At 41.3% G+C, this 23724-nt stretch overlaps 1 protein-coding gene across 1 annotated transcript; it reads right to left on the bottom strand.

Annotated features, from left to right (window-relative positions):
* Positions 1 to 9153: 9153 nt before the first annotated feature.
* Positions 9154 to 22366, bottom strand: ywhag1 (3-monooxygenase/tryptophan 5-monooxygenase activation protein, gamma polypeptide 1). The gene is made up of 2 exons (XM_080867266.1): positions 22104 to 22366; positions 9154 to 11304 (listed from the first exon to the last, which is right to left on the bottom strand). The coding sequence occupies exons 1-2, from the start codon at positions 22188 to 22190 to the stop codon at positions 10648 to 10650; spliced, it is 744 nt and encodes a 247-aa protein (XP_080723392.1). The 5' UTR covers positions 22191 to 22366; the 3' UTR covers positions 9154 to 10647.
* Between the last annotated feature and the right edge of the window lie 1358 nt (positions 22367 to 23724).

Below are 23724 nucleotides of genomic sequence, written 5' to 3' on the forward strand. Positions count from 1 at the left end.
CCCTAGCTCTTCCCTCTCAACTCCATCTCTGGTAATGAGCCTACCCCAGCACAGCACACTGTGTAAATGTATCTGCACCAGTGCCATGTGCGTGCTCTTTCTGCTGTAATTACACTCTTCATCTGAATACGCAGCTTAGCTCAGCTCTCAGCTTCTTGTTTCTTTTTCTCCCCCCCCCACACCCCTTTATGCTGCCTCTTCAAACATCGAAACAGAATGGAATAGCAGCAAATGTGACAATTATTGGAGGCAGAATGCCTCCAATAATGCACATACTAATCCACATACACACCAAAGCTTTGAGTAAAGAAAGAGGACTGTTTGTGATCTTGCTGTTGTGTGGACTGAAACAGACTGATTAAAGCCATGCAAACAGGAAATAAAAAACACCCAACATATAGAGTCTCTGCTGTTCATTTGTGTTTGAGTTTGTGTTGCTGTTGTGATACCTGATGCCAAACGGTTCATCCTGTGGTCACCAGTAAATGATAAATGGCCTGTATAGCGCTTTACTTAGTCCCTAAGGACCCCAAAGCATTTTACACTGGATTCAGTCATTCACCCAGTCACACACACATTCACACACATTCACACACTGGTGATGGCAAGCTACATTGTAGCCACAGCTGCCCTACAAAGGACTGTAACAATTTGATATTTAACAATAGCGCCCCCATGTGACCGTCTGATCCCTCCACACAGTAACACAGTGGACCAGGTTTCATTAAAATTGTAACACATTTTAGGTGAATAAAACATTACTTCAGCTTTTTTTTGTAGAGTACCCCCATTAGGTCAGTCACTGAAAGATTTAAATTGATAAGGACTTAGTATATTATTCATAATCTGCAGACTGTGACGATATATAAAATTCTTTTTTTTTAATGAATCACAGTAAAGTGAACTTCAGCAGACAGCACCCATATGCCCATATGTATGGAGTCAGAGTAAAAGTGATGTTGCTGTGACCTAGGTGTTATATTTACAGAGAAACGTAGCCATCTTTTTAGCTGTGCATCTGCACTGAAATGTGTCTTAATTCCCAAATTGCATAATTCCATCATACAAAAGTCTCTAATGAATAATTTATTGCCAAATGGATATATAATTGATGGAGATTTGCTCTGTTCTGTTGACTGAACAAGGTCATTTATAACCATTGCACCAGGCTTGTATCCTGCTGTGAAATGAAAATTTACCGAGCCCCCTGAAGTCAAAAAGGCAGTCAGGCATGAAGCTGCATCCATACAGGAAGAAATTCATGTAACGTGCTGACCAGATACCATTGAAAACACTGGTAATGTGAAGTAGACGGGACACTAGATACATTTCATTTAGCTTCATTTAGCTTCATTTAGCTTCAACCCTCCAACGCATAGTGAGAGCTGCAGAGAGGATCATTGGTGTCTCTCTCCCCTCCCTCCAGGACATTTACAGCACCCGTCTCACTAAAAAAGCCCTTTGCATAGCGGCTGATCCCACGCACCCAATGCAAAGCTTCTTCAAGCTGCTGCCGTCAGGGAGGAGACTGCGGAGTCTCCAGGCCAGGACCAGCAGACTGAAGGACAGCTTCATCCATCAGGCTGTCAGGAAGCTAAACTCCCTCCCGATTCTGCCCCCCTCTCCCCTCTTCTCCACCACGGTCTCACTGAACTCTGTCACACACACACACACACACACACTCACTCTCTGACGCACTCACTGGCCTGCTCCAGTCACTTTGTGGAGCATTGGACTGCCATTACCTCATAAGACTTTGCTGTTACACTATCTCTTACCGTACACTACTAAATCTCCATTTGCACTATTTGCCTATTTTGCACCACTATGCCTTCTTACTTGAATATTGTATATTGTATATTGCATAGCTTTTTTTTGTTATACGTAAAATTGTATTGTATTTATTTAAATTTTTACTTTTTAATTATTTTATTTGCATTTTTCTAATCACTAGGGTTTGAGAGTAACGCAATTTCTATTCTGTGTATGTCCTGTACATGTGGCAGAATTGACAAATAAAGTTGACTTGACTTGACTTGACTTGACTTCATAGGCTAATTGCTTACATACAAGTAAAACTTGGCCAACAGAAATGGAAACCAGAACGTATCCCATAGTCCGTAAGTATTTGGACGTTGGCACAGTTGTATTTTTACCCCTGTAGATCACCACTGTGGGGTTTTAAATCAATCAAGATGTGATTGAACTGCAGACTTTTAGCTAGCTTTAATAAAAATAAATAAATGAATGAATAAACTGTAAATATTAATATGGACCTGAATATATTTATAGTGTTTAAATCATAGTATTTGGTGATTGTGATCATGCCATAGTTAACTTTGAAAAACAGATTTTCTTTGACTGCTACAAACAGATTAGTACAGCCACTTCACAGCAAGAAGATTATGATCAGAAACCTCCTGAAACGCTTATTCACTTCTTAAACACTGACAGACAAGCAGTTTATATCTGGTCCCAGAATAGTTTTTGAACAGCTGTGCAAAACCCCACAAATATTAATTATATTACATCAATTAAAAGTGTACTGAATTGACTTTAAGGTTAGTTTGCAGCTTAAATACCTCAATTTAAATATTTACAATTTATATAGAATTTAATTTACTGATAAATCACATTTCATCACAATTTTGAGAGTCTCTGATTTGCATCCATTGTTCTTATATCTCCTCTCCCCGTGACATTGTCATATATGATGTGATTTGGGGTGAGACACCTTCAGCAAAACCAGTGAGAAAAGTGTCCAAATATGTGATAGAGAAGATTTAAATCACACTACATCTTAAGGGTGTAGACTCGGACATTATCTAAACAGGAAAACTGACACAGCCAGGAGTTTGGAAAAGTGTTCGCTGATGGGCTGCTTCCACTACCAGTCTTACATGCAGTTGTGTTAATGCTCATCTCTTTCCACTTGACTGTGAGTCAATGCAGAGTGAATGAAAGCTGCAGCACTACAACTAGTGACGTACAGAGTATCTAGCGGTTTTCATCACTTCTTTTTCTTCCTCCCTGTCACCTTCCAGTCATCCATGTTGTATGCAAGCTCACTAATGCACATACTAACCCAACTCTTAACTCCAAAGCTGCAGGGGATATCTATTTATAGAACACTGTGCTATGCACTAAGCCTCCAGCGTGCTGTATAATTACACAGATTTGACATCAGACATGAACTGATGTTTCTTTTTCCTATGCTATGGACACCTGCTTATCAGCTGTCTTAATCTTGTAAACTATTTCTATTTATGTTTTCTATATATTTGCATATATCCTCTTTGTATGCAGCAACATATGTCTTTGTATCTGCTACACAATGTTCTTCAACCCACTGAGTATTGCAACTTTCCCCTTCCCCGATTCACCATTTCCTTCCATTTTAAAAAAGGCTGAAATTATCCATCAATCCAGGAGCTATCCAGTTTTTCAACCAGGATAGTGCCCTATGCGAGGATATGAAGAGCTGTTAGCTTCAGGGCCGCTGACTGGACTGACAGGCTGGAGAGGGGACAGAGATGTTATTATATAATGTGTATGACACACATACTGTAAACATATTCAGTGGAGAATCTGTGCAACAAATATTACCAGAACTGTATTTCTGAATACTAACATAGTTTCTGTTAAATGCAGATGCTAGCTCTCTATAAGCCTTCCGCTCCGATAATTAATCTCACCTTATTTGTCCTGACTCCTTCCCCTCACCTCTAACCCAGTCACAGCAGATGGCTCTTCCCCCCTAAGCCTGGTTCTAGTTCTAGGTTTCTTCCTGTTGGAAGGGAGTTTTACTTTTCCACTGTAGCCAAGTACTTGCTTATATGGGATCATCTGATTGTTGGGTTTTTCTTTGTAGTATTATAGGGTCTATTACAAAGTGTCTTGAAGTAATTGTTCTTGTGATTTGGGGCTATATAAATAAAACTGAGATGAGGTGAAATGACCATGTTTGAGGTGCAGCACCCTATTTGTGACCATTTTCACCCAGTGACATCCAGCAATCCCTGTAGACAATAGCATAAAGTCAGCATAAAGTGTAGAATTGAATCTAAGCAGCTTCATCAACTTAAACAAAAAATTATTGTCTGCTACCTTTGATCTAACTGGCCACAAGTATCACAGCCTGCTCTGTACCAGTTCAGCATAGGGCATTGAACTGCCTTGTACTATATTTTCATGCAACTTTTGAATACAACACAAGATTAGTATACTTTGATTGCAGGCTGTTTCACAAAAACATAACTTAAGATAATGTTACATTTATGCTCACTTCTCTTCTGAAACTCAACTTTATTTAGATGTGTAGCATGAACACATCACAGGAATGAAAAGGAAAAGGGGAAGCATTTAGGTTTGGGATGTCATTTTCTTTTTACTAAGGAAGTATGTTCAGGCAGTTACTAGAAGTCTGACTGTCAGACTGCGACACAGTCAAAATGAACTGATTCTGCTGTAAAATGCATGACTATTGAGGTTTTTCCTTTCGTTAATACTGCCATTTAGTTGTGTAAATGTGCATGTTAGAAGTGTGTAGAGGTTTTGTGTTTTTAGATAATCTGTGTAGAGTTTTAGATCCCTCAGTTGAGTGAGTGGTACTGGCTGGGCAATTGGAGGGAAATTGATGGCCCTAAAGCCAGTCTCTACCAGATGCAGGAGAGAAAGTGGTGGTTTTTCGTTTTTGAGAAGTACTGGTCTCATCAAGAGGATCTGAGGATTCAGGAGTGATGGATGGTTAATGGCCAGGAGATGGCAGTAATGCAACAGTTTTGGATGCAAGCTGCCATTAAGCTTGACTGAAGAAGAAGATGCAGGAGAGAGGAGAGGTGAGCTGTATCACCAGAGCCATGTTATGTTGAGTTTTGTTAATTGAATTGATTTGGGGGAAGTTTTGTTAAGTTATACATTAAATTAAGTTCACTGTAAATAAATTGCTCACCTCTGAAAACCTGAAATGTCTGCATAGTCTGCTTCTCTACCACCTTCCTTGACGTTCGTGCCTGACTACCTCACAGTGGTTACCAAGCATCACTGTTGCTGTTGACCCTATAATACTACAAAGAAAAACCCAACAATCAGATGATCCCATATAAGCAAGTACTAGCCATCAGCCTCCAGGAACCACACACATCTGGTTAAAGAATATTCATTTTTCCAGTGGTTGCTAGATAATCATGTGATCAGTCATTGATCCTACATTGTCACCATGACTGCATGAAAACATTAACATGATGTGGTTAGTGGTCCATTCTGGTACATTTTAAGCCCTGGTTAGAGCCATCCTTTATAACAAAAAGCCTCTACTTGTTACTGTTAGAAGTGCTGCTAACTATGCTAAAATGTAAATGCTAAGCACATGAGTTTACTATTTTAATATTGTTAGTGTGTGAATATTATTTTAGTAGTAATACAGCTGGATATCATACAGTGGGTAGAATATTTAGAGAAAACAAAGTTTAAACTGGACGAGGAAAAAAAAAGACAAGCACCAATAGGTCACTGGCAGAATTTTTACTGTAGCTTACCAAACCTATAAGACATCAGCTTCATACAACCTACACTAAAAAGGCTGATGACGATAACTCAGTCAGTTATCATCATCACAGATGTGGCCTAATACAATGAGTTCATTATTAAGGCGTACACACTGATATGTTATTATAATAGACATATGGACCAAAGTCCAGCATTGATAAGATACAATCAAGAGTAGCACCCATGGATCACTGTAGGGTTTGGCAGCAATAAATTACTCACAACATGAATATTAGATTTACTGTAGGCCAGCATTAACAGCATAAATCATAAATATTCATGTCAAACAACTTTTCATCTTTTAAATAGCGTAGATCAGTGGTATTAGTGTAACAGCTTTGTCTTTGTAGAGTAAAAAATAAGCATCTAGACTAGTAAAATTTTGGCTCCTCCAATATCTGAGAAAATCTCTGACATAATCTTGAAAAAGAAACCAGTTCATTGCTCCTTTGTGTAGATCATGACAAGACGGGTATATAAATCATTTAATTGGGATGAAGAGTACAATAAAACTCACTCTGCACCCAGCAGTAGTCGTTTCATGCTCTAAATCTAATGTGCATTTCAGCAACAGAAAAAAAACCCCAGACTTGGTTAATGATGATCTACTAAATGAATGAGCTTGTCATCAGGTGTGTGGACCTCAGATTAGTGCACTGATGAACAGATGTGGTGCTTTTTCTTCTCCATAGCAACAGTGTAGGATTTTGCCAGTGTTGATTGCCTTCTGACAAATTAACACTCACCAGCTGTTTCCAATAATTACCTCTCCCTCCCTACCCGACTGAAGATGTTAATTTGACAAATTGCCATTCTTGATTAGCACTGCTTCCCACACAGACATCGTTGGATTAATGATTAGAGTCTTTTGCAGAGACAGAAGACAGAGAAAGAATGTGATGTTCCAGCCAACTTACCTGCAGGGGGAAAAAAATCCTGGACACAACAATGTTGCATAAATGAGCAGTTTTCTTGTAGTGAACAGTGCTTTTCTGAATGATTAGAAACTTATACTGACATTGGCATTATGTGTACCAATGTCTGTGGTCTTCTGCTCTTATCAGAATCAGAGAGACTTTATTTATCCCCAAGGGGCAATTAAGATACAACAGAGCAGCATGACGTTAAAGATAAGGACAGGGCATAAACGGGCAATAAGAATGAGATAATAAATACACAGAATGTACAGTATATACAGTTTTAAAATTAAAGTGACTGAATAAGTAAATAAGTAACTGTAAGTGAATAAATTGAATAAAGTGTCTGCAGTATAAAAAAAAAAAAAAAAAAAAGAGTATAAAGTAGTTTATGTTTATGGATGTGGGAAATATCAACCACCACTATCTCTTGTTGGTTGGGACAGCAGCTTGTCTGTCTAGACCTCTAACAGAAGATCTCCCATCGGGACTTGGGGACGTCTAGTCCATATGGATGTTTTTGTAAACTATCCCAGCCACTTCGTAGTATTTCTCATTGTATGCTGTCACAGCTTGAAGGGCCTGTTCTTGTGGTGCCATGATCAGAGCCTCTGCTTCGTCCTTTAAGCGGCCTTTTTAGCCACTGGTAGCATATCTTGATATCTTCTCTTCCTCTGTGTTGATGGCACCTCCTAAGCAGAAGCTTAATTGTGTATGTTGGTTCCCTTTTTTCATCACTGTCTATCTTCACCTGCCCGAGGCATTCTTGAAGTAGCTCATCTCGTGGGGCTATCTTCCTGATGTGTTCTGAATGCTCCATTGTCATCCTGGACTTTGGTTCTAAAACTAACCCTCACTTTTTCTTTTTCCATTGCTCATAGAGCCTCAGGGTGCTGGACTTTGGATATAGACCTCTGTGCATTGTGAGGAGGTTTTGTATCTTGAAATCAGTGGCATCCATGTGGATGGCCGGCCATTCTGTGGCCGGATTATTTTTCCAGCTGGGTAACTGATGACTATTAGGGCCTGTGTTTTAATGGCTTGCATCTTTTTCCTACTGTTCAGCTAGCCTTTCAGCACCCGTATCTGGAAGTATCTGGCTGTGACTGACCTTCGTGCATCTTTATCATGATTCTCAGTGGCCTGTGGGATAGCCAAGTACTTTTGGCTCTCCTGCACATCTGCTATTCTCCCTTCTCACAACTCCACCCCTTCAGTCCAGATCACCTTCCCTCTCTTTTCAACCATTTAACCACACATATCCAGTCCAAATGAAATCCCAATGTCCTCGCTGTAGATCCTGTAGATATGTGTGTATGTGAGTCTATACTCTGGATTATTTGCAGGTCTGATTAGCATGAATTGTCTTTATCTGTAAAATAACTGGATTGATTGGTACAGTTCACATTAGATATCTGTAGTGAACCTAGACAAACACTGAGCAACATGGACTATATCACAAAAAGCCTAAAATCCAAAACAAGTAAATTTGAGAACCTTGAGAACCCAGCCTATAATTGAGGTGTCTCATTGCAGACACACCAACGTCTGTATAAAATCAGACGTTGGTGTGTCTGGGGGGAGACTTCTGCTATGCTGTGTTGTGTTTCAACCAGGATCAGTACCAGTACATCAAATACATTCTTGGAGCTGTATTCTCAGATATGTGTGGGCTACTGCATTATGTAATTTTGTAAAGATGCTGAAGTTTGAAGAGTCATTCATTAATATTATAGGCATATAGGCATCCTCAGAAATTTTCAGAGATATTCTTAAGAGTTTAGAACAAGATGCAACCAGCATCTTGTTCTAAGTTTTCAACTTTACCGTATTTAAGTGTTGACATTCTAATGACAGCAACATTGGCTAGGAAAGTGGTGCTCCAAAAGCTGAACTGCTTTCAATTAAAAGCAATGATAATGTAGCAGGAAAGTGCTGTGCACTGAGGACCATGGGTGCTGTCAACACTTGGCTGTATAGGAAGAAAACCAAAAAACCAATGAAAAAAGACCTCTAGAGACAGGCCCTGTAAATTCATCTGTCATTCTTCTTCTGCTTGTGTAATTCAGGGTTGCTGAATGGAAAATGAAGGTAACGCTAGAGTGGCCAAAACTGCAGCCACTTGAGGCTGGCTCTAGGAGAGAGTCAATCAGCATAGTTCCAAGTTAAAATGGCCAATTTAACAACAGTTATTCAGCTGGAGCTGGTAGCCGTTTGCTAGGTGTCCGCTCTGCTAGTGATTATTAATTTCTGGCTCTCTTCCACAGTGTGTCTTTTATCCTGTCTCCTTCCCCTTAAGATCCCAACCAGTCCCGGCAGATGGCTGCCTGTCTCTGAGCCTGGTTCTGATGGAGGTTTCTTCCTGTTAAAAGGGAGTTTTTCCTCCCAACTGTCGCTTGTTGGGGTTTTCTCTGTATTTTTGTAGGGTTTTGAAGCAAAAGTTATCGTGATTTGGCGCTATTTAAATGAAACTGAATTAAATTTTGGCTCAAAAAAAAAAAAACCCCCCAAAAAAAAAACCAACCATTCTCTGTGAACTAATTTTGTTAAGCTTCCAAATATGCGGCGTCTCCTCACTGAAACATGAATCCATCGGCCTGTGTTGTGCTGGTCAGTGGCACAACATAAGCTAATTTGCCTTCTGCTTTTAGTCCCCCTTGCCAAGAATTGCATATCAACCATAGCGATGTCCGTAACAGATCAATTTATTGTTAACAATCACTGTTTTGGTATAGCGTACTTCAGCAAATAGAGTAAAGAAAACACAGATTAAAATAAGGTCTAACTAACAATCGCAATAAAAAGAAATAAATAGAAAATAATCCAATTAAGGTCTAGTAATTCCATGTTCATATGAATGCATAACATCTACAGTATAAGTTAATAAATTGAAGCTACTGTATAAATACATCACTAGCATGCACAAGATTGTATTATGGAGACTATTGGAGCAGTTATCATCTTACACTGAAGAAACAGTATAATAGGCAAGTGCATTTTCTCGACCAAGAAGAAACTGAAGACAAAGTAAATCCACAAACCTCATGTCTGCTTTTACAGCTTCCACTTTAACAGTGCATGTGCTCTCTGTCCACAGATCATGCTCTGTTCACTAATCGGGTCTGTGGTTCCAGGTGACATTTCAGATCAGACCCTGCCAATTGTTTTGAAGACGGCATTACTTAAAGGTGAAAATTGATGGTATTTTTCACTATCTCGATCAAATAGTTTCCTGACAAACAAAAGGAGCCGATAGAAGTAGTAACGACAATACTGACAATAAGAATTGGGTGTCCAAAAACAGTTAATTTATTTAATAAAGCACATCAGCACATGAGAGGGACAAGCTGCACTAAGTTTACTTTATGAATCTGTAGTTTTAGTTACAGTATGACCGTGTGACTGAGCAGGACAAATACCTGACACAAGCAAACAAATTTTTTTTGTTGTTGTTGTTTGTTATCAATAACAGAGACAACCTGCTTTTCACTCAACGACCATGGGCCCACGCAGTGCAACTAAAGATGTCAGTACGTTTTTACGCAATGAAGTTCAACACCCCCAGAAAAGCTCATCTTCATCTCCCAACCCACCTGCTTGCTCTCTCTCTTTCTCTCCCTCCCTTTCTTTCACCAAGAAAGTTTGTGACATTCAAGGTTACTCCATTTTTCCCGCTGCTCAAGCATCGAAACTGAATTTTCTATATGCTCCTCCCTCGTCGAATATAGCAAGACAGCTCAGCTTCATTTGCACAATGAGACCAGTCTCTGCCAGTGTGAAGGTATCAATACCCAATGGTCACACTGTGATCAATGGCATACCTCTTGCATCTACAAGTGTTTGGCAAATGCTGCAGAGGCTATCAAGGAGGGGGGTTCTTTCTTCTATTGTTTTTTTTTCTTTAACTGTAGGTTATTTCTGAAACTAAAATTCCTTCATCTGCCTACCTTTTTTTTCACTTTAAATCTGTGGAAAAATAAAGAACTGCAGCCGCGTCAGCAACCATCGGCTTCAATAGGCCGCCGAGGTTTCACCGCCCCCCCAACCCACCCTCCTTTGTTTTTTTTGGTTTTTTTGTTTTGTTTTACATTTCTAAGAACATTTTAACTATTATTATTATTTTTGTCATCATTTGTGAGCGCGTGTGTTTGTGTTGTTTTGGCAGAATGGGGTTCTAGACTCCTTAGTTGTTGCCCTCTCCTCCCTCGTCGTCCTGCTGGTCGCTCGTCCAGAGCGTCAAGTTGTCTCGTAGCAGCTGCATGATGAGAGTGGAGTCTTTGTAGGAGTCCTCGTTGAGGGTATCCAGCTCGGCAATGGCGTCATCGAAAGCTGTCTTGGCCAGGTGGCACGCCTGCTCTGGCGCGTTCTGGATCTCATAGTAGAAGACAGAGTAGTTAAGAGCCAGGCCCAGGCGGATGGGGTGGGTTGGCTGCATGTGCTCCTTGCTGATCTCGTGGGCCTCGCTGTAGGACTTCTCAGAGGACTCCACCACCGAGGCTCTCTTCTCCCCCGTTGCAACCTCGGCCAAGTAGCGGTAGTAGTCGCCCTTCATCTTCAGGTAGAACACTTTGCTCTCGTGCTGCGTCTCGTTGCAGTTCTTGATCAGGTAGTTGTCGAGGAGGTTGAGCACATCCTGGCAGACGGACTCCAGCTCCTTTTCTATCTTTTCCCGGTAGGCCCGCACCATCTCAATCTTCTTCTCATTGCCGTCAGCTGATGTCTTCTGCTCAATGCTGGAGATGACGCGCCAGGATGAACGCCTTGCCCCAACCACATTCTTATAGGCCACAGAGAGGAGGTTCCGCTCCTCGTTGGATAGTGCTTCATTCAGCTCTGTGACCTGGAAAAGCAAGAAGGAAAATGAGTTGATGGATTTTTTTCAAGTATATGAAGATGACTCAACAGCTGATATAATTTTAACAGTAAAAACTTGATTATTTGTTCACTTGTTAAACTAAAACAGTCACAAGATGCCCACCAACTACATCCCAATACTACAGCCGCTGCATTAGCAAATGAAACCACGCCTCCAGCATGTGACATCACCCTGTGAGGTAACTGCTCATTGGCTATCAGCAGCTCTGAAAGCTGGTTTTGTTTGGTTTTGACAGGCCTGTGTCTGGCTCGAGGATTTAATCCTTTATATCCCACAGAGACTGTGCAGCTGAGGCATCTTTACAGACCTTTCTTAAATATTAAGCCTGTTGTTACTTTCTTTTTCAGCACAGTACAGTTTCGTGAGCGTGACAAAGCAGTGACCAATCACAGTGAGCAGGCCTTCACAATGCCTGTACTGAACACCACACCGGTTACCATACAACTGATAGGACTTACATGCATACAAATAGGGAAACCTCAGACAGATTTTGTGCATTTTAACATTCATACTTGTAGAGAAATTTCTTTGGACTACTAGTGTCTTTTCTGTACCAACTTTTAAGGCAACCCATGCAAACATAGGCATTATCTTCATTTGTTGTGAATAATTTCCGATATTTCATTAAAAATACAAGTGGTCAGCCTCATAATAAAAGACAAACTTCCCAGCTGTCAAAGTAATTTTATGGGATTCATCCTCTGGGGATTAGGATTGTCTGTAGAAGGCACACAAGAACAGAAAATATCTCGTCTACACCCTGATTTGGTCGGTGTGTGAATGTAAGGTGACACACTGTTGCCACAGTGTTAAGAAATTAGCATGTGTCAACTGCATAGTAAAATGTGTTCTTCAGAGATTGCGTAAGTGTGTTTGTCAGAGTACACACAATGGGGTCTTGCTCAGCAGCACTGAAAGAGTGGAAAGCTTAACCCTTTGACCTTTGTGGTTCATCAGTCACTATAACACCTCTGTCATATGCACAACAGAACCTCCAAGCCTCGGTGAACTGTTTCCGCCTTTACGTTTACTCCCAATTTTGCTGTAAATTTTCTACCTTGTTAATCCATGAAGTAGCCATAACTCTGGGTTGAATTTTAAAAGGGAGGGTGAAGGAGCAATCTGTGATCCAATCTCCAGTTTCCATGGTGACCACAAAATCTGCTTCATTTATGAGCGCCTTTGTTTTTCGTTTATAAATTATATCTCTGTTAGAGAAACTGGCCATGAGCTGCTCATGGTGAGGATGCTGCCATGGTTGATGATGTAGTGAAAGCTACAGCATGTTAGGGATGAGTAAAAACGGTTAAAACAAAACATTAAATAATTGTTTCATGAAGGGTCAGAGGACGGCGACTGGTTTACCGAACACATTAATGCTGACCAAAGGATTCTGGACACAGCCCCATAAGCCTTCCTTTCTCCCATTAGATCAGATGAAACGGTTACAAACAAACAAACAAAACAATGTGCAGAGCACTTTAAATATCAATTTCAGTCAGCAGGGCGGATAAATATATAAAAAAAGTCTGAATTGAAGTGATGTAACTCAGCCTTGCTCAGAATAACAATAACTTTGCGTTCTATTGGCATTTCATGCGATTTTAATAATCTCTCATCCTGTTTTATTGTGCCATCATAGCATCAAGCTTTACGTTTTTATGGCAAAGCTAAACATCAGTATGCAATCGTTCCACTAGCAGAGCTTTACAGGTGTAATCTTGTTCACTAAGGAGTGTTTCTACACAGGACAAACATTACAATTGTCATAAATGAGACCTCTGTACTGTGAAAGAATGAAGACAGGGAAACAATAAAAGGACAGAGTACATAATGATCCCACTTAGAAGAACAGGAGAAAGCTTGCCCAGCCTTCTGCCCATCAGTCCTTCCTTAACACACCCTCAACACTCTTCCTCATCCCATTAATTTACAATTAGCGTATACAAGTATCTGACCAACAGTGAATGCAACCAGCAATGTGGGTCACTGCTGGAGCAGCAGAGAAGTCAGAAAAATAAGGCCTACTCAATCCATCTGTACAAACATGGCTGCCTTTGTTTCAGGAGGCTGCACAGTGATCAGAAAGCCCTGACGGAAGCTGGGGTGTGGGGATGACAATGGAGCTCTGTCTACCCATAAAGCTCATCAATCGCGCCTGCTCTCGTGACTGGTCCTTACACAAGGCAGTCAAAGTCCCAAACAACTGCGTGTTAATGCAAACAAAGGCCAGGCAGAACAATCGATAACTTCCTCTTTGACAGCTCTCCGTGTGGCTGTTAATATCACAGAGAGAGCTGTGGGGCCGTGAGGGTGTTGGGCCCAAGTAGAATCTGGGTTCGAACTTGAAGCTCGAACCTTCCATTTCCATTTTAATAGCTTGCAATCCCATAGATTCCCATTCTCCCTGTTACCCCATGCCTTACTTCTGTGTTTTCCTTTGCTCATTTACTCCCCCTACCTGATGTGACAACCCCCCCCCCCTTCTGACCCTCTTTCAAGCAGGCAAACACAAAGGCGCCATGGACCACCTGACGTCATTGGCAGAATGAATAGGGTTAGCCAATTTAGCCACAAGTCAAGTAGCTCTTTGTTACTATGTTACTTGCATATGCTATTTTTTTCCCATAAGTATGGCTAATGTTTGTATCCAGCTATATCACACAAAAAGAATCGATCATGCAAAAGGAATAAGAAAGATGGGAATAAGAAATATGTAGGCTAGGGACTAGGATTGAGGGATGCCAAACACTAATTAATGTAATTTGGGGCTTTGTTATAGTCACAGAACGGGCAACACACAGCATAACCAAAAGTGAAGGAAAACATTGGCTTAATTGGGTACTAACACACATACACGTGCCCATTATTACAGAGTAATTGCCTATTAAATAAATATAATAATAAAATGTATCTACGGGATCAAACTGCCAGTTGTCTCAGATGTTCAAAGGTGACATTCGAGCTACAAAAGACGCATGATCATGGTGTGGAATTACTAGAGAATAATATTCCTCTTTGACAGCATTATTGGTGCAAAAAGGGCTGACCTGTCATCTTTCTAAAGTCTTCATCCCTTTCAGGGCCATTCAGGCCCCCAACAAATAACCCGCATCAGGTTGTTGAAGCAGTAAAGACACAACTTCAATAATTCTTCTAAAAATATGACATTTGCCATCACTATGATGATGATCATCATTTGTAACCTAGACAGGTTACACATCTAGATTCCATGAATTCAGAACACACAAACACACACAGGCAGAACTCTTTCCTGGTCAGTTTTATAAATATAGGCCTGGTAACTGTGTTGCTGACTGACACTGACTCTGTCGCCATACAAGATTCATTCTACAGTATAACAGCAAAAACACGCCGGCATGATGACTATAAACACCTTCAGGTGAACAGGAACTTTGAAGGAAAACACACAGTGCTGCCCTGGTGGTGGCATGTCTCTTTAAGCACCGGGTGATGAAATGTGATCCTAGAAGTCTGGTTTGTGTAACTGGTTAATGTGTATAGAGACTTATCGGACCAAAAGGAGGCAATTTTACAACTCTGGAATGCTCTTGGAGCAATAATGGGTCTTAGAAGAAAAAAAAAATTATACTACAGGTCTGGGGTAGGCGTGTCAGCGAGAGGCCTTACGATGCTCTAGCATTTTATGTCCCTGCTCTCCATTTGTCACACGTCTGTGGGGAAAAGTCGACATCAAGATAATAAGAAGCTGTTGAACTGCACACACTGGTGCTAATGTGAGAACAGCTCTGAGATGCTGTAAAATAAGCCTGATTATAGTGTATGTAGGTGGGTCCAGTGGGCGTTTTTCATAGTGCCTTTGTGACTCAACAGTGAGTCAAAAATCATTTCAGGCCATCCGTGAGTGTCCCAAGATGACTGTGGGTACATTCATGATTGGACTGAGGTTTCGGAGTACGTTCTTACCCTCGAAAGACAAAGAATAAGAACATGACACTTTCTATGCCAAAGACCTGAAGCAAAAACTACAAAATGATGATAAACAGGAAATGGTGAGTTACAAACATTTTGTGGGCTTATAAACCCAGGATGGATGGAAGTAGTGGCATACACCATACACCAGTGGTGCCATGTTACCTCTCTACTTAGATTCAACGTAAAAATTAAGCAGTGATTAAAAGCTACCACTAAGGGCTTTGGAGAAGAATTTAAAGTGTCACTAGAAGTAGGGCTGCCACAAACGATTATTTTGATAGTCGACTAGTCACCGATTATTTTTGCAATTAGTAGACTAATCAGATCATGCATCCATTGGACATAAAACGTACGGCTTATTGCACCAGCATGCGTCTGCTCTTATATAACTATCATTAGCTTACAGCTTTAAGTGTTTAAGGTATGTGCTAACTAAAAATAAAGACAAGTTGATGGTTTATTAAATTTTAATGAAATTTGCAGACTGTTTCAGTGAAGTTTAAGAAACTCCTTGCTATCTAAAATATAACGGGACACCGGAGTATATTCTCAAGCATCTCACACTTCTGATAATCAGCTGTCTGCTTGACGTTTATTCAGCTGTGTAAAAACTATAACTTTAATCTCAGCCAGAACGATTTACTCAAGAACAAATAAAATACTAAAAAAAAGCCAAACGATAACATTTTTAAGTTATCTAAGTGACTTATATATGTTTAACCTGAGTAGCGAAAGACGGCGGTGGGTTTGAAAATGATTTGCCGGGAGTCCGGTGTTCTCATGGCCTCTAGTGAGCCTTTCCCCCGGCTAGCTATCGAGCTAGTGGGTAACAGACGTCTCCGAAAATGTCGGCGCACTTTTGAAAATATGTGGTGTCTTGATAAACTGGTTTACACAGTTACAGTCTCGCCTGAAAATATGTTAAACTTTTATTTTGTGACCCAGAAAGAATAACAAGAGTAATATTAAAACTAACTAGCTGCCGCCATTGTTGAAAACTGAGCTGGGCTGCGCTATGAATTCTGGGACAAAGCTACTTCTTCTTCTGGGTTTAATGGCAGCTGGCATCCTTGTACATGCAGTGCTGCCATCTTCTGTTTCAGTCCGTTATTACACTCTTAAATCCTACTACTTATTCCTGCGTCTTTTGTGATCTTACAAAGCTTCAAACGACGCGTCGACTATTAAATCAGTCGTCGACGATTTTGATAGTCGACGTAATCGTGACTAGTTGACTAATTGTGGCAGCCCTAACTAGAAGGCAGCATCCAGAATATAATTCACGTTTTGTCTCGAAGGGACTGGCCTTTTAAAATGGCCAGGAGGACAGATACCTCTGTGTATTTAAGGGAAAACACCTTTTGTGAAGATGGAAGTTGTAATATCATGGTTTGTTACCACTGTTTTGACAAGTCAGACTCTTTGTAATAAGTACCCAAGTACATAATAATGATAATTATGTTACTGCAAATACTGACTGTAATTAAGAGGCAAAACTAGGGGGAAAAAACTTATATATACTTTTGACCTCTGTAAGTAGATCAGACTTTTGGAATATAATTTTTGACAGCTGTGATCGAGCCACAGATCGAGGCCTAAAGGTATACCAGAAAAGCAGCGCTCTCCATCAGTTTCCCTGACAAGCCCCTTGGTCCAAATTTGTTCTTTCCATTTCTTTAACAGTCAATCAGAGCTGCTGCAACAACATAACGGTCACTTAACAGAAAATGGGGAAAAAGGAAACACAGTCAGAAAAGGCAGTTAAATAATTTTAAAAAATGCTACATAATTTTAGAATTAAATAGCTACTCTATTATACATGACTGGTCTCTGCCTCACCTCACCCCAACCTGTCATGGCAGATGTCTGTCCCTCTCGGCTGGAGGTTTCTTCCTGTTAAAAGGGAGTTTTTCCTTCCCACAGTTGCCAAGTGATCATAGGGGGTTGCCTAATTGTTAGGATTTTCTCTCTATTTTGTATAGTCTTTACCTTACAATTTTTAAGTGCCTTGAGGTGAATGTTGTTGCGATTTGGTGGTATATAATTGAAATTAAATTGAATGTCATTGCTATTGTTATTGTAAAGTTATAAATGATACTGAAATGCGGTAATAGTCACGTTAACCAATTGGTCTTTTTCATATATTTTGTTCTCTCTATTATCTCTGAAGAAATAGAGGAGGAGGAACCGTCACTGCCTGTATGGACCAGGCTCCTTTCATTTACAGTATATTGGTAGTTCCGTAATAACAGCCTGTCAGTTTTACATACTGTGTATTACGCTGTATTTCTGCACTCATCCTAAAGTGATCACCACCTGCAAAACAGAATGTATTTTTGCCCCCACACGATCTTTGGTTCCTCAGGATTACTTACAACTGCTGCAGGTACAGAAAATGCTGAATAGAAAACATCTGTAATTTAGCAAGCGATTGTTTCTGGGGGGAAAAATAAATAAATAAACCACAAGTCTTGACAGCTTTGCAGCCTAACCTATTTGAAGAGCTCTGTCTTGCACCTGCTGTTATTAACCATGATTTGTTTATCGAACAGCAAAAGCTTTTATAGCCATTACATATTAAACTGAGGTGCAGTGTATGGAGCAGCTGCAGCACAATACTTTTGCTAATGCACTGAATGGGGAATAATGGGCTCAGTTTATTAAGTGTGATGGAAGCCTTGGCTCTCTGTGCCATGCACTTCCTAAGACAAAGAAATAAGCTCTCCAACAGGGTGTGTTATGTTGGGGGGGGGGGGGGGGGGGGGGGGGGGGGGGAGTGGAGGGAGGAGGCTTATTCAAACTAATGGGGTCAAGTCAACACAATGTACAACTACCTATGGTGACTTAGTTAAATGCGTGTGTTAAAGTGCAGCAGCTCTGGCTGCCTGCCTTCTCATAAACATATATATATGTTCATACACAGTAAACCGGCCTCTTAGCCGCTGTTGCTATGTAACTCAAACAAAAGATGGTAAGGTCTTTCAGATCAACATTGCAAATCTGCAAATAAAATGAAGAAAAAAAAAAGCCAAATATGTCCATAAACTTGAGCAACCATGACTACAAAACTTTTGGGCCAAACGGGATTGTCACCGCCCACATTTACTGAACATGACAGAAGCTGGCTCTCTAAATTAAAAAAACAGAAAGCAGAAGAAACAGAGCAAGGGAGAGAGAGCGATTGACGCCCCTTTCAGACATGGCCCCTGTTTTCATTAACCTCAAGGAGTCTGAATCTCTTTCATGTCCATCTGATCGCCGCGGACGCTTTCCTATTTAAAAGTTATGATGACAATCAAATCAATTAACATTTACTGATCACTTAGAAAGCAACACAGGGCTCAGGCTTCGTGCAGCCACATTAATAGATGTGCATGTCTTATGAGTACAGTTGCTTCCATTAACATGAACTACGGCCATTTTTATACACGGTTCCTCCATTTTTGCAGGTTTTCAAATTAATTGTGCAGATGACTTAAAATGGTTCATTTTTAATACTTTAATAATCTTTTGTAGTCAGTGAATGCTTTAAGACAGAAACTACAGATTTCCCTCCCCTGAGATGCTCTACCACTGAAAAACAATCTCTGCCCCTATCACCATCATCGATCAACACCAGCGACTGGCTTTGTGCCCATGCCATAAAATTACCTCCATCATGCTGATGTGGTATGCTCCGAACTGACAGTGGTCAACTTAGAAATTTTGCCATGTCTGTTGATTGAGGCTGTATTGGACTGACTAATTACAGAATTCTCGCTCCGCAAAAAACATACAGACTTGAGTGGATGTGTGAATTAAGCTTAAGTGATCAAAGAGATGAATATTTCCCGTGTATGAAAACAGGTTAAGAAAATTATCTCAAATGTAGCATTAGTTGTGTAATCTCTATTAAGTAATCTATTAATCAATTAAAAATTAATAATTAATAACTAATATTTCTGATTAGCCACCACTGGCTAAATGTCAGTAATCTTATTGGATGATCTGATATCATCGTGTTGGTGTTGTTCCCAGATCATCATGAAAATGTTATTCCAGGTTCAACATTGCAAGTGACCAATCACATTGTTGTGACGTTATTCTTTTGCGCGCCAATCCATTCGTTCATTTATGAAATTCCAAAGTTGCAAGGACAATATCAATTCTGCTTACCGTTTATTAAAGGGTTGGTTAGGGTTAGGGTCCGTTGATCGGCAGACAGAGGCGGTTTCTCGCAGCTTAAGCACAGTTTTTTGTTTCACGCCAGTTTTTCCCGAAGTCGCAAAAGTATGACGTCACAACATTCTGATTGGTCACTTGCAATGTTGATCCTGGAGCAACATTTAGGATGATGATCTGGGAACAACACCAACACGACGATATCAGATCGTGCAATGTTATCGGTGTTATGATTTAATAGTTTTATCAGTTCTGCATATTGTTCTTTGTGTGAGTCACTGTGTGGCACAGTGACAAACTTCTTTACTTCAGTGGAACAGGGGTTTTGTCACTATTACAAAACACAGGCAGAGTAACACCGGGTACTGTGTCATGTGTTTGTAGCATATGGTTATCGATGAGTACTTCAACATGACTCAAGAACTGTAATTTGTCTTGTTTTAAAGATTTTTTTTTTGTCTCGGCTATGTGAACCTGACAGGCCGCTTCCAAATAGTGTGGTAGTTCTTGATCAGGATAGCACTTATGTTAAAAAATTTAAGAAAATAGTTCCAGAGACAACATCTAGCTCCATCATTTTTGGTAGGATTTCTGAGATCCTAAAATATGTCAAATTGCTAACACAGATTTATTGTATTATCTGTGATTATCATATTTTTGTCAAATTAGGGAGACCTCATAGTTACTTTTTGTGGAGATGTTTTAGTTGGACTAATTAATGAAATAAGCTTCTCTGGATATGGTTAATTTCTTAAAAATCAACAGCTAGATCTATTGAAGTAATAACTTATTCATGTTGTAGAAAGTAGAACTGAAGCTGGGACATGCTGTTCTGTAATCAAATTTGAAGACAGTGGTGAAAACTCCCAACAGCAGCCCAGAAACCATATCATTCATTCTGGTAGGGCCCAGCTCCTTAGCTTAAAGCCTGACAAATCCTCCTGGGGACGCTCCGTCCTTCTGGTTATTTGGTTCCGTTGCCACCGGGGCGGTTGCCATGCCTGCAGTGGCAAGGGATTCCCCTCAAACGATGGGCGAGGCAGCAGACACACCCCACTGCCCAGTGGTGCAGAGAGACAGGCTGGGTGAGGGGCAGCTTGTTCTCTCACTCTCTGACTCGGCACAAATGGGAAGGGGTGGAGCCCCCCTCTCTGGCACTGCCACTACAAGCCGGTCCTGGAAAGCAGCATGCAGTACGGCCTTTAAAATACTCTGACAGCTTACTAGTTGAGTCTTGGAGATGACGACCATGAATAGAAAGCAGCTCTGTTAACTGAAAACGGCCATAACAGATGATCATGTAGAAATGATCATGTAGAAATATGACACGAGAAAACTCTTTATCTCTTATCTTAAGAGCAAAAAAAGACACTAGCCATAATCTCCATGTCCGTTATTTTAAATAAAGTAGCTCAGGTCAACCCAGCATTCACTGACTTCTATTTCTCTGTGAGATGGCTCAGACTGCCCTGATGCTGTGAGATGCACTGCCAGTGAAATGGTGCACTACGGTTGGACCTGTGCTGCATCCTGGCAGATGCTGCGGCACGCCTCTGTGTGGGGAACCTGCTGTAAGAGGTCGAGGACGCAGGGATGCGGTTGCTACAGAAGCATCGACTGAACACTGGCGCTTCCATCACGCTCACGCGAGTGTGCATTTGCTGCAATATGGCATCTACCGAATGGATGATTCTGGAAAGTCGTCCGTGCACCGACACCCACGTCTGAAAGGTGGATACACTTCTGTGCGCCCCTTCTGCGCAAATCGATTTGCGAGCAACCTTCAGCCAACATTGCCCCTTTCTCACTGCGCCAAATGTGCAGAAGAGACGGTGCCCGAGAAGGAGGGGGTAGGGTATTTCACATTAAGTCGAGGGCTCTTTATTTGGTTTAAACCGGAACACGAGCAGCCTGCGATGTCACTCTCATCATCATTGGTACCAACCCAGCTCGTTCTCTGCTCCCAGACGATATGCGTATCTGTCGATCAGGATCCCTTTGACTGTGAACCCATGATTGATTCAGACAGATGATGACTCAGTGGCTTCTTATCGCCATTCTGCGACTCATTTCTCTCTCGGTTCTTGTTACACCCGGGCAGCCCGGCCGGTTACGAAGGAGCCTGGCAAAAGGCACCGCCCCAAGATCAGACAGTCCGCATTTCAAACGACCACAATCCACTACAGCACCCATCCGATACCCCCTCCCCCGATTTACTGTAAATCACCGATTTTCACTGAGCTTCGATGTATGTGATCAATTTCACTGATATATCTGCTGTGTGAACGGTGAACACAGGGCCTCTTCAAAATGATGTAGCCCAAATCTTTTTACAGCCTGTCCCTATCATACTCACAGACGTGCATTCCTCTCAAATGCGATCTTTTATCATAAGTTTCATACACCAATTGTCCTCGGCTTGTCCACTTAAGCCCAAATGTGCTGTGACACACAGGCACAGTCCCCTGCCCCACCGTTAGGTCTGTACAGCCTTGAAACATTTATCTCTCTCACACACACACACACACACATACACACACACACACACACACACACACACACAGAGAGAGAGAGCTTGTTGAGGTTACTTATGACAGAAAATGACAAAGAGAAAAGAAAGGTCATTACAGAGGAAGCCTACTTACCGATTTCATGCAAGCTGCCATATCATCATACCTCTCTGCCTGCTCGGCCAGCCTGGCTTTCTGCACCAGTTGCTCGCGGTCTACCATTTTAGAAAGAGGTCGTGCGTGTGAGTGTGTGGAGTGTTTCTAAACCTGCGTGTGTGTGTTTTTCGGAGCTAAAATCGTAATGTGAAAGTTTTCAGTGCAGAGTAACAGCGCCAGATCCTGTCGCTGCAGCTGCTGCCTGCTGTCTGTGTGCCTGCCGACGGGACACCCCTCCCCCTCCGAGCGCTTTTCCTCGATTGTGTCACCACCCAGAAAGGCGTGTCCTCGCAGAGTGATGTAACGACCCTGGCAGCCTGGAGAAACTGACAGTGCAGCCCGTTGCCCTACACTTGGGCTAGTCAGACTGCAAATGTGAAAAGAAGGTGATCTTTTTTTTATTAGGCAGAGTGCATCGTTGTTATGGAGCTTTCATCCCAAAAGTAGAGCTTGATTGTCAGGTAGGAGAAAGTGCAAACTACCAGTAGAACACAAAAGCAGCTATAACAAGGGCCTAATTGATCTAATTTCCCTATCTAATAGAGATGCTTTGTTTCATTATCTAAAAAGACTGATTGAAGACTCTTTGATAAGAACATGGTACACAAAAACGGGTTAAAAGGGCGCCAGGGTCCTCCTTCTACATAAACTGCAGTCAAATAAGAATGTAGAGTGTGACACAGTGCAATATTTCCTCATTATATATTGTTATATTCCTATATACAGCTAATGTTCTCCATACACGTGTACAGGGTAACAGGGTTACAGGCTGTGTAACATCAGTATCTATAAAGGTGATCCCAAAAAGTTTATTTTGTTCATCTAGATATACCATTTCAGTGGGAGAAAACGTCACTCATCCAAGTGACTTCCTCAGTCTCAGCTGACTACAGGTTTCCCCAATCTTATGAGCATGCATCAAGATATAAAGGTGATCGTGTTATAGATATTCAAGTCATACCAAGATTGAAAAATCAAAAAGTCCGATTTACTGTCTTCAGGACTGACTGGCGAGTCATTTTCAGAAGTCGTCTATCTGATAAAGTAATAATAATAATGGATTGGATTTATATAGGCACCGAAAGCTCTTTACAATGCCACTATTCATTCACTCTCACACACTGGTGGAGGCAAGCTACAGTTGTAGTTGTAGCCACAGCTGCCCAGGGGCAGATTGACAGAAGCGAGGCTGCCATAACGCGCCATCAGCCCCTCTGGCCAACACCAGTAAATTAGAACTTTTTTATTTTATGTACATGTTTTTTCACAACTAAATTAATCTAATATGGTTTCTAATATTAAGATACAGTTATGATCAGTTTATGTGACTACCTTATTTACCATGGATATGCCATTTCCCCAGCCCAGAGACGGAGCACCCCCAGAACCTCACACCCATCCCGGACCCACCCAGGGGCAGCCAGGCTACCAGGTCAGTAACCCACGTCCGTCAGCACAGACCCTCCCCTAGCCCCGCTGCACACAGCCACGAGGAAACCGTCACCTAAGAGCCAACAGAGCCCCTAATTGGCCATGACCGCTACCCCAGGTTGAGCCCCCCAAGGAAGATGCCTCCGGGGAACCCCCCGACGCCCTAAGC

Source organism: Rhamphochromis sp. 'chilingali' (genome assembly GCF_963969265.1).
Source record: "Rhamphochromis sp. 'chilingali' genome assembly, chromosome: 19".
Classification (NCBI taxonomy): domain Eukaryota; kingdom Metazoa; phylum Chordata; class Actinopteri; order Cichliformes; family Cichlidae; genus Rhamphochromis; species Rhamphochromis sp. 'chilingali'.

Coding starts and splice junctions, on each gene's coding strand:
- ywhag1 (XM_080867266.1), bottom strand. CDS start 22,190: ATGGTAGACCGCGAGCAACTGGTGCAGAAAGCCAGGCTGGCCGAGCAG. Junction 11,305..22,103: donor TGGCAGCTTGCATGAAATCG/GTAAGTAGGCTT, acceptor TTGCTTTTCCAG/GTCACAGAGCTGAATGAAGC.